At 52.8% G+C, this 10,934-nt stretch overlaps 1 protein-coding gene across 3 annotated transcripts in view; it reads right to left on the bottom strand.

Moving 5' to 3' along the window:
• Nucleotides 1-9,265: 9,265 nt before the first annotated feature.
• Nucleotides 9,266-10,934, bottom strand: part of IGSF21 (immunoglobin superfamily member 21) — a 269,529-nt gene continuing 267,860 nt past the window's right edge. For all 3 annotated transcript variants that reach the window (XM_060035127.1, XM_060035053.1, XM_069541461.1), the window contains exons 8-10: nt 10,642-10,834; nt 10,185-10,223; nt 9,266-9,490 (exon numbers count right to left, since the gene is read on the bottom strand). In XM_060035127.1, the coding sequence (XP_059891110.1) occupies nt 9,417-9,490; nt 10,185-10,223; nt 10,642-10,834 (306 nt within the window). In that variant the 3' untranslated portion in view covers nt 9,266-9,416. The remainder of the gene's footprint in view (nt 9,491-10,184; nt 10,224-10,641; nt 10,835-10,934) is intronic.

Here is a 10,934-nt window from a genome sequence, read left to right as displayed (position 1 = left end):
CTCCGTCGGCCACCATGCCTCTCTGGGCCTCCCCTTCCTCCTGCGGGATTGGGGCTGGGGGCAGGGAGTTGGCCCAGCTATTGGAGGAAAATGTGGAAGGCGTCTGGGGACACAGGTGCGACCCTGTGCAGGGAAACAGTAGGAGTGTGGGGTACAGAATGGTACAAGCAGCTCAGGAGGCCTCTGTCCACTTTTCCTCCCCTTTCCAGCCGGCTGGCAGAAGGTAAAAGAGCCTCAAAATTGGGCAGGGTGGAGGCCAGGGCCTTCCCGGAGGAGGTGGCTGATGAGTGTGGCAGGTCCCAGGCCCCTACTGAGTTTGAGTGTGTTTTGTGGGGTTCAGAGTGGGTGATGGGGGAACCGGAACAGAGGCGGGGAGGACATCCAGAAGTGTTGTGTGGCCAGGGGCTGGGGCTGAGGGACTAAACCAGCTGAAGCAAAGCATTTGATGACAGTGTTAGAAATAAGGCTGGGAAGGGCCTGTGCGGTGAGCGCAGGACTCTGTCCTGTCTCCTTACTTGATCGGGATCGCTTGCTTTTCGTCTTTTTCACGATGGTGTCCCGGGTACATCAGTCAGCTCTTGCTGTGTAACAACCACCCAAACCTCAGTGGCACTTAACAAGAAGCCTTCACTTCTTACTCGCTGTCCACTGGGCTGTCGCTCAGGCTGGCCTTGCTGGCCTTGGCTTCAAGCTGGGCCTTGGGCCCAGGTCTGCTCCATGCATCCCTCATCCTCTCTGGACCTTGGCTACCCAAGGTGTGTTCTCCTGGCGATGGCAGATGTGCCAGGGAGAAGGCCTAACAGTCAAGCGTATTTGAAGTCCCTGCTCCTGGTGCATCCACTAACATCCTGTTGGCCAAAGCAAGCCACGTGGCCATGTCTAACATCAATAGGGCGTGGAAGGGGAAGTACACACCCATCCTGAAGGTGGTGGGGAGGGAGACAATATTTGCTGTGCAGTAATCTAATCTACTTTCTATTAGCTTTTGCACAAAAGGAAGTTTTTTTCCCCTTAAAAAAATTCAAAAACCATTGATTGGGATGATTGCATTCAGAAAATCTCCATGGAGCATCATTTTGGGGTCTTATTCTGCACCTGGAACATCCCCTGGTGACCTTGTAGCTGACATGAATACATCCATGAACACATCCCACTCCGCCAAGGCTCCCTACTCTCTCACTGCCTCCCCCTGCTGGCAGCGGAGGGCATTGATCAAGCCTGACCGGGACCTGACAATGGACCTCATTCATTCTGGCAACAAGCTGTTAAGAGATAGAGCTTTAAAAAAACAGTCACCTGTGTTCAAAAGCTGATTCTGCCACTTTGTGGCTACATGATCTTGAGAAAGTTCCTTAACCTCTTTAAGCCTCAAGTTCTCTGTGTATAAAATGGGCACAATACTGGAACTTTTCTCTTGGAGTTCTTATGAGGATTGAGAACAAGAGAGTAGCCCCCGCTGTAGGAGCCCAGTAAGTGTTTTCTGTTCCTGGGCCAGGGGCTTTCTGGGTCCGAGGAGATAGCAATTAGGTCCTCACATCAGGACCCACCATGCCCTTAAACCCAGGGAAGGGTCCATCTGTGATGCTAGCTTTCTGCCCCGAAGCTAGCTGCCCCCAGGGGCTGCCAAAATCACTCCCCATCCTCTTGGCCCAGAGCCCTGACCCCAGAGCACCCTGACTGTGTTGCCACAATCAAAGATGGTTTTCCTTGGATTCTGGCCACTCACCTCAACCAGGGACAGAGCCCTGAATGTCATGTCCACTTTCGGAGCTGCCCCTGTCTGCAGGCATGGACCATCTGGTCCCCAGCTTAGGGAGAGAAAAGCTGCTCAGAGCCCTCCTGACACGTCCCTGGGTGCCATGGGCAACGTGGCCAGCATGCCAAAGTGGGCAGTGAGTCCATGTGCTGGGCCGGCACTGCTCAAACCTGCTGGTGCACTGCAGTAAAACAGCCTTCAACTTAATATATGCTAATTAGATTTTAATGCCATTCAGATTTCCAACAGTAGTGCCGTGTTAGCCATGGCAAGTTATAATCATATCTAATTGGTCATTCTAACATAACAAATTTCTTGGATAAATTATTCTTTTTTTTTTTTGCGGTACGCGGGCCTCTCACTGTTGTGGCCTCTCCCGTTGCGGAGCACAGGCTCCGGACGCGCAGGCTCAGCGGCCATGGCTCACGGGCCAGCCGCTCCGCGGCATGTGGGATCCTCCCGGACCGGGGCACGAACCCGTGTCTCCTGCATCGGCAGGCGGACTCTCAACCACTGCGCCACCAGGGAAGACCCCGGATAAATTATTCTTAGTTAATAGTCCCCCAGGAGCAACCTCAAAGCACACACACACACACAGACACACACACTCACTCATATATATATTTTAGGGGAAATTGAGAAAAAAGGACAAGATGGAAGCAGGCGCCCAGTGAAGCAAATTTGTTATTTCAAACCTGGACTAGTGCAGGACCTCAGCCAGAGCCTCCAACAAAAGCCCTTGGGGTTGTTAGAACCTGGAACAGAGTCCTGAGCCTAGGAGGGTTCTGGGTGGGATCAAGGTCACTGCCTTTGAGGGTGGGGTACCCCCCCAGGTAGACGGCTCCCATCCCAGGAGGTGGCAGCAGGAGGGGTCACCAGTCTCAGACCTTAGCCCCTACTCAGCATGGTCTGCGTCCCTCGGGGAAGCCCACCCCGGCTGCAGAAGCTTTTCCCCTCCCTCTGAGACTGGCCGCCCTGGAACTCTTCCCTGGTACAGATTCCTAGGTCCCCAAAGAGGTAAAAGGGGCACCTAATGGCTGAGTTAATATTTTCTTTACCAGGCAGAATCACTGAGTATAATTCCAGAAAAAGGGATGGGGGGTGAGTCAACCCAGTTTCTGATCTTCACGTTACCACTAAGCTGCTGTAACCCCGGGCGAGCTGCTTGGGGCCTCTGTTTCCCAGCCGGGATATGGGTTGAGACTCAGCATACATTTCTGCTTTAGCTGGAAGGAAGCGGTCTTTTCTCTGGAGTTGGAGCTTAATGGAGCACCCAGAGGGTCTGGAGTGCGAGCCTGCCCCTTTCTTTTCTCCCTTTTCTGTCGGGTCACTCTCTGTCCTCTGAGGCTGCCACTGGAAAGTGTGGCTGTCTGCATGCACTCGTCCACCTGCTGGCAGTGCCCTCAGAGGGTGGGTGGTGCAGTGGCCCTGTCCTCCCACTTGGGAGGGGAGGGGAGATGCGTGTAAAGAGGATGGGATTTCCAGTTGGGTCACCCCTTTACCCATGTGATTTGGGCAAGTCCCCCTCCCCTTTGAGGCCCCCTTCTTGCGCCATTTATTAAACGAGCATGATAGGTCCTATCTTATACGGATTGTAAAGAATCTGAGTTTGTAACTCTAAGTTTCTCTCCCTTTGGTTCTCTTCCTTCTTCTCCATTCCCCTCCCCTTCTGCTGGCTTATTTAAAGGCACAGAATGACCTTGTGGGGGAAGGACCACGTGATCTCTTTTATCTAGTACTAAGGAGGGAGATTAATGTTAGCATCTCCTGCCAAGTGAATGATAATGACAGGTGGCATTTATTGAGCGTATACTATATGCCAGACATTTTTCTAAGTACTTTATATGCGCTCTCTCATTCAGCCCTCAGAGGTGAGTACAGTTATGATCTCATTCTAGAGACAGGCCACCCAAGCACAGAGAGGTTATGTAAATAGCTTGAGGTCACACAGCTAGTCAACAGCTAAGCCAGAATTTGAACCCAGGAGAGTTTGGCTCTATAGCTCACCTCTTTAACCACCTACTACACAGTCCTGCCTCTTGGACTGACCAGCTTGAGATCAGTAGAATATTTAGGAGAACCATCTGCCTTGGAGGACCTTCCAGGAAGAAGGAAGGAAAAGGAACTGAATTCACTGAGTTTCTGGTCTATACCTGACTCTGTGCTGGGCTTCTGACCTATGGAGGCAAAATTGCCTAATGCATCAAGCCTAGGTCCAGATCTCTTCTCCAGGACTTATTTGCTGTGTGACCTTCAGCAAGTTACATAACCTCTCTGAGACTACTTCCTTACTTGTAAAATGGATCTAATGCTTCCTATACGGCGAGGTGGTTGTGAAGATCAAACTAGATGATACATGCAAAGTGCTTAGCGCAGCCCTTAACACGTAGAGAAGATTTGGTATATGGTAAATTCCTAAATATAGGAATGTTGATATTTATGCAAATTCATGCATATGGAAACATTGCTATTTAATTTGTTACACACATCCTGTAAGTTGCGTAATTATCCCCATTTTATAGTTGGAAAGACTGAGTTCAGATGGGTTAAGCCACTTGCCCAAGATCCCACAGTGGGAATGTGGTAAAGCCGCAATCTGAGCCCTCAAACACTTTCAACCCCAAAGCCTTTCAAAACTCTGGCTGTCACTGGGGAAGGACTGTCCCTGTGGTCAGAGAAGGAAGGTCTCTCGGGGAGGTGGAGTTTGAGAAGGCAGGGGTAGGGGTACCGGTTTAGGGAAGGGCTCCTCCAAAATGCTTTTTGTCTGTGGCCCTGGGATCTCCAGGATCGATGGAGGAAGGGGTGGGAGGGAATGGGAGCCTGGGGTGGAGACCACAGCTGCCTGGGGCAGTAGGAGAGGGGGAGGAGAAGGAGCAGAGGGGAGGCGAGCCTCCTGAGAAGGTTAGCCCCAAGGTCAGATGCAGCTGGCAGCCCAGGGCTCCGCTGTGAGTGCTGACATTTAGGCCTGTCGCTGATGATTGGGCCCATTTGGAAAAAAATGCATGTGCTTTGCACATCTATTTCCTTCCACCCATCATCACTCAGGGCTGTCTTCCCTAGAGGAAACCACGGGCATAATACCTGACATAACAGCTTAAGCGCTTTTTGGAAAACTCCCCAGCTCCAGGCTGGGCTGCAGGGCTAGTCTCTCTAGCTCCGTCTCTGTCTCTGTCTCTTTCTCTCTGTCTCTGTCTCTATTTCTCTGCCTCTGTCTGTTTCTCTGTCTTTATCACACTCTCTGTTTCTCTCTCTTTGTCTCTATGTGTCTCTGTCTCTGTGTGTGTGTCTCTCTTTTTTCTGCTTTTTTCTGTGTGTCTGTCTCTCTGACTCTGTGTCTCTGTCTCTCCTCTATCTCTTGTCTCATTTCTATCCACTCCCCACTTTTTCAACCTTTCTCTTCATCTCATTCAGTCCAGATCTTGGTCTCTTTCGAAGGTTTCACAGAAGCCCAATTGGATTGGAGAGTTCTCTTCCAGAATTCCTTCCTCCAGGGACCCCCTTCTCTGTCCCCTCCATCCCTCATCTCCAAATGCCTCCAAGGAGACTCCTGTCTCTCCAGGATGTCTGATCCCAGTGTGAGCCTGACCTCCAGCACCCCAGACAGCTCTCCTCGGATGGTTGTCCCTGTTCCCTCTCTCCTTCCTTTCCCTGCCCCCTTCTCCAAGCCAACCCCATCCTCGGTTTCCCTCTCTTCTCTTTCCAGATCTCCCTCCCCACTCGACCCCCGACCCACCGTCTCGTCACTCAGAACCACAGCCCTCTCCCTTTCATTTTCATCAGCAGCCAGGGCTCCTGGGGGAGCCAGCCCCGACGACACTGGCCTTCCCATCCCTGCCCCCATCCTGGAAATGTGAAAGCACGCATCCGGGTCTGGGCGTCATGTGGGGCTGTCAGCTTCCCTGCAGGGGCAGAGCCCAGAGAGAGACCCTTGTTTTTGGTTTTGTTTTCTCTGCTCTGTGTACGTGTGTGCACTTCATAAAACATATAGCCTTTCTGGGGTCAGGATGGCTACTCTGAAAACCTGGGTCCTCGTGTAGGAGCCATGGTTGACGACTCCATGTCTCCCCTCAGACAAGGTGGCTGTGGCCCCTGGTGGAGACGGCTGCTGGCATCACAGAAGCCTGCACGGTAGGCAGGTCCCCAGATCTGCTCCTGCCCAGCCAAGAGCCCAGCCAGGCTAGAAGCAGGAGGGCTGGACGTCTCCAGTCCCATGAGGTGGGTTGGGGTAGAGGGGTCATGTGACTCCTCTTCTCATGTGACTCCTCTCGGGGGTGTGTGTGGGGCCCCGAGGCACAGTACCCCAAGGCTGAGAAGACGGTGACCCCAGACCTCGCTTCTCTCGCAGGTGCACAGGTGGAGGGAACGGGCACAGCAGATGCTGAACCCCTGCCCTGGAAGCGGCAGCACTGAGAGATCGTCACGTGCCTCCCCCACTTCCTGTGACCAAGTGTTCACAGCTCGAGAGCCCAGGCCAGGGAAGGGTGGTCCTGTCTTGGGGCCACCGCACATGGGACTGCCAAGTTCTCCTTGATGAGCCCAACAACAAGGGCTCGGCTGCCCAGGAGGGGGATGGAGGTGGCCCCGTTGAGGCCTGGCACCCTGGGGGCAGGGATGGGTCTCTGCACGGACCGACAGCTGGACTGACTGACCTGGAGCCAAATGGTGGAGGTGGCAGAACTGACTTTGATGCCCCTTCCTCTCCTTCAAGACCTGGCTGTGAAGTCACCACCTCCTGGAAGCCTCCCCTGACCTGTCCAGTCAGGACAGTCTTTCACCCCTTCTGTGACCCTGTTGTATTCTTTCACGTTTTTGTTCCAATACTTACTACATGGCATTTCAGTTGCTCTTTTCCTCGACTCTGTCATTCTGGATGGATCAGGTGCTCTTTACAGTAGGATCTGCCCAACTTGTCTTGGTGTTTCCCCTGCCTGGCGTAAAGCCACAACAGGGGGATGCTCAGAGTCTGTGAAATGAGTGAGTAAGCAGGTGGACAAATAGACGAAGGGTCCGTCTCCCTGTCAGGCTGGGCTCGGTGTCACCCATCCCTCCTTCCATCCCTGCAGGCCTAGGTTGAATAAACCATCCTTTTCAGCCTGCTCAGGGCTCAACATCCTCAAACTCAGACCCCAAAGCAGACGGCCGCCCTACCCGCTGTGGACCTCGAGCCTCCCAGCTGGCTCTCTCTGGGCACGTCCCCTGCCACTTTCTGTGGTTCATCCACTTGCTGCTGAGATATTAACGCACCTTAGGGGTCAGTTGAGCCCAAAGACCACACTGTTAATAAGGGAAAGCAATTCCAATTTCATGCCTACATGGGCTTCCCTCTATTAAGACAAAAAGAAGGAATAAATCTTTTTTTATTCCTTCCAGAAAACAGGCAAAGGCATTGTGTAACATTGGCTTAGGTAGGATTGCTGGCAGGTAACAGAAGGGGGAGCCGCTGGCTCACGTGAGACAGAGCAGGGTTTTGGGGAAGAAGGAAGTCGGCCGAGGAGACAGGCGGTGCAATGTAGTTGTTGCTGCTGACCTGGCCTGGATGTTTATATTAATGGATATGAGAGACCTTTCAACACTTGAAAATCATCTTCTGTACTGTTGCCTGCAAGATGCAGGCAGGCAAATATGTATCAAATAAATGGAGCGTTTAGTTGTTACATTTTTGAAGGAGAAATTGCAGTGAGGGGCCGTTTGGGCTTCCCAGTTGAAGTGAGAGTAAGTCATGGTGGATGGGAAAGCACGATTCCGGAGCATCAGGCTCAGAATGGGGGGTGGCGTAGATTGTAAACACGGCCCTGATCCGCCTCCTGACCTGTATCTGCTCATTATGCAACATGGCTTCGTAGTTCTTCTCATCTAGAAGTGGAATAGATTTCTCCACCCCTTGAATCTGGGCTGGCCTCATAGCTTGTGCTGGCCAATACAGTGCAGCGGAAGTGACAGGAGGGCAAGTTCCCTGAGGTCAATGGGGTGCGACAGACGTGGTCTGTGCCACTACGAGGCCTGACCCTTAAAGTCATCCTGTGTGATTATATGAGTTTCCTACCACTGCTGTAACAAATTACCACCAATTTAGTGGCTTAAAATGAGGAAAATGTATTCTCTTAAGAGAGTCCTGGAAGTCAGAAGTCTGCAATAAGCCTTGTGGAGCTGAAAGTGTTGGGAGGGCTGCTTCCTTCTGGAGCCTCTGGGGTTGAGCCTGGTTCTTTGCCTTTTTCAGCTTTGAGGCTGCCTGGATTCTTTGGCTCGTGGCCCGTTCCTTGCATCATGACAATCTCTTGCTTCTGTCATCCCATCTCCTTCTACTGCTTTCTTGCCTCCCTCTTTTAAGGACCCTTGTGATTACATTAGGCCCACCTGGACAACCCAGGACACTCTTCCCATCTCAAGAGCCTTCAGTTAATCACATCAGCCAAAATCCCTTTTGCCAGGTAAGGTAGCAGATTCACAGGTTCTTGGGCTTAGAACGTGAGCATCTTTGGTGGGAGCTGTTATTCTGCCCGTCATTCTGATCCTGCAGCCCTCTCTTTCCCTGCCCTGCAGATCGTAGAGGCCACATATTCCAGTTGATTTAGCTGCAGGATAGAAGAGGATTACCCAACCTGCCTTGGGCTTTTCATGAGCCCCAAATAAGTTTTTATTGTGTTAATCCCGTAAAACTCTGGGGTTAATGTGTTACTGCAGCCTAGCTTCTCCTATCCAGATCAACACAGTCTTCCAGGGCTCTCCTTGGTGACCCTCAGGTTTTGGCCACGGCTCAGAGATGCCAACCCCACCCATCTCCAGACATTCTCAGCCCTTCCCTCCAATAGCTGAATGGCATGGGGAATCTTCTAGTAGTTGAACAGGAAATTCTGGAACCTCTACCATTGACTTATATGTGAAATTGATTGACGTTAGCCTTGGCTATGTGACTTGCTTTGGCTAAAGGAGTGTTCAAGGACATGACAGGCCAATGCCTTAACTGCGCTTCCATGGTTTGAGTTTTTTTTCTTTAGCTAGGATGATCTACCATAAGAGGATCAACTGTCAGACAGCCACAGCCCCTTTAGCCTAGGCCCCAGAGAAAACAACCATGGGTGAGACCTGTGCCCAACCCATCCCCTGGAATTCAGCCCAGATAGCCTGTTGCTTGAAGCAGAGCTGCCCAAGTGAGTCCAGACTATATCAGCTGAACCACTTTGTCCTAAACGTAAACACAATCATAAATACTTGTTGTTGCCTGCCACTGTGATTTGGGTCCCTTTGTTATGCAGCATTATTGTGGCAAGAGCTGACTATTACACTTGGCCCTGAGGGAACTTGAATTTCCTGAGTAGAGTCTCTGGCCACTTCCCACAACTGGATTTGTGTGAAACAAGGAGCTGCCCCTCCACCCCTCCTCCAGGGAAGAGCATGCCCTCCATGTCCTTCATCATCCCCCTCAGTGCCTGTCCCGAGGTTGCATGTCCGGAGGTGCCCAGTTGCTGCTATAGACCAGGAAGAATACAGAGCCATAGACCGAGGTGGGGAAAAATGTTCTGTTTTAATTAAACTGACCAAAGAAGCCAAGACATGGACAGAAAGAGACTAAGAACAAGACTGGAAGTAGTTTAGAAAAGAAATGAAAACCAATTGCAGAGATGTCAGTGCCAGATGGAATGGAGGGAGCAGGGCTGAGCCTTCACGTCAGCTCCAGGACCACTGTCAGGGCGAGCACCAAGGTGAGCCGGATGCCAGCAGGGCCAGACGTGGAACCTGTGCAGGGAGCAGCGTCAGGGCCTGTGACCCACCCGCTTTGCTTTCTGGGGGGCACAGGTGTGTGGAGCCGGGGGACCGCAGAGCTTTGAAGGGCCCCAGCCAAGAGTCTGGACTTCAGTGTTAGGATGGGCTGGGTTCAAGTCCTAGCTCTGCTATCTGTCCCACCTGGTTGTGCGTGACCTCTTCCCTGTCCCAGGCCTGCTGGGTGGAGGTCAGGCTCCCCGGTGGCCGTCAGGACACTGCAGTGGGGACTAGGCGTGGGGGCCTCCATCATGAACTGTGAGATTGGCTCACTGTGGGAAAGGGAGGGCTGGCAGGCCTGGGGGGAGTGTCTGTGTCCCATGGGGTGGTGCCCAGCTCGGGGGCAGCTGAGGGAGGGCAGTATAAAGGGCCCCACCATCCTATGAAGTGGTCAAGGGACCCGGATCACAACCCCACGGTCAGCGCTAGACACATCTTCTTGGGACCACGGCAGCCGAGCTCTCTGAGAGAGACTTTGTCCCTCGAACTCCCTGCCAGCTGCTTAGGGATGCTTAATTGCTTTAGTGCCCACTCCTGACCTTTGACCCAGACTCGGCCCAACTAGAGGTCAATTATGTGCCTACGGCATGAGGGAGGGGCAAGGTCACACAAAGGGGCCGTTTGGGGGACCAGAGCTTTTAAGCTAGAAGCCCTGAGAGTGGAGACTTACCATTGGAGTCCTCCGTTCCTTTTGGGATATTTGGGTTTTCTGTTGGGAAGAACAGAAAGAGAACTAGAGCGTGGATGGCATTTGGAACTTGGCGAAGGAAGCCCCTCATCCAGCACCCGCTGTGTGGTGTCATGTGCACCCTCTCAGGGCAGCCACACGGCCTCTGCGGGCTGGGCGGTATCCGCCCCATTCTACAGATGGAAAAACTGAGGGAGGGGAAACAGTTTGCCCAGCGTTGCCCAGCTGCTAAGTGGTGGGTCTGGGATTTGAACTAAGGGTTCTCTAGCTCCAAAGCTGTTATGGTTTTAACCACTGAACTGTAGTGCTTCCCTGTGGGGCACCCTCTTAGGGCAAATTTATGAGACTTGGGCCCCTACTGCTCCCTCCTCCTTGGGAAAGCTCCAACCAGGGGCCTCCCCGGGTGGCCCTCCCGATCCGCTAGTTGGGCGCAGCGTACCAAACACGATGAGCCGGGTGTGTGTGTCGGTGGAGCCCAGAGGGTTCTGGGCCGTGCAGCGGTACATGGAGCCGTTGAGCTCAGCGGGAACCCGCTCCAGCACCAGCTCCTTCCCGTCAAACTCAGCGCTGCCGTCCAGGAGGCGGCTCCCAACCCGCGTCCATGTGAACATGGGCTCTGGGAAGACTTCGTTCTGTTGGCCAGAGCAGGAGAGAGTCGGGTCACAGGAGGAACCATTCTGCCGGAGCAGGAAGGGGCCAGAGGCATGGCCTGGCCAGGGTGGGTTTAACACA

This window comes from Delphinus delphis, chromosome 1, assembly GCF_949987515.2.
Source record: "Delphinus delphis chromosome 1, mDelDel1.2, whole genome shotgun sequence".
NCBI classification, from domain to species: Eukaryota; Metazoa; Chordata; class Mammalia; order Artiodactyla; family Delphinidae; genus Delphinus; species Delphinus delphis.
This window is presented reverse-complemented; position numbering and strand designations above follow the sequence as displayed.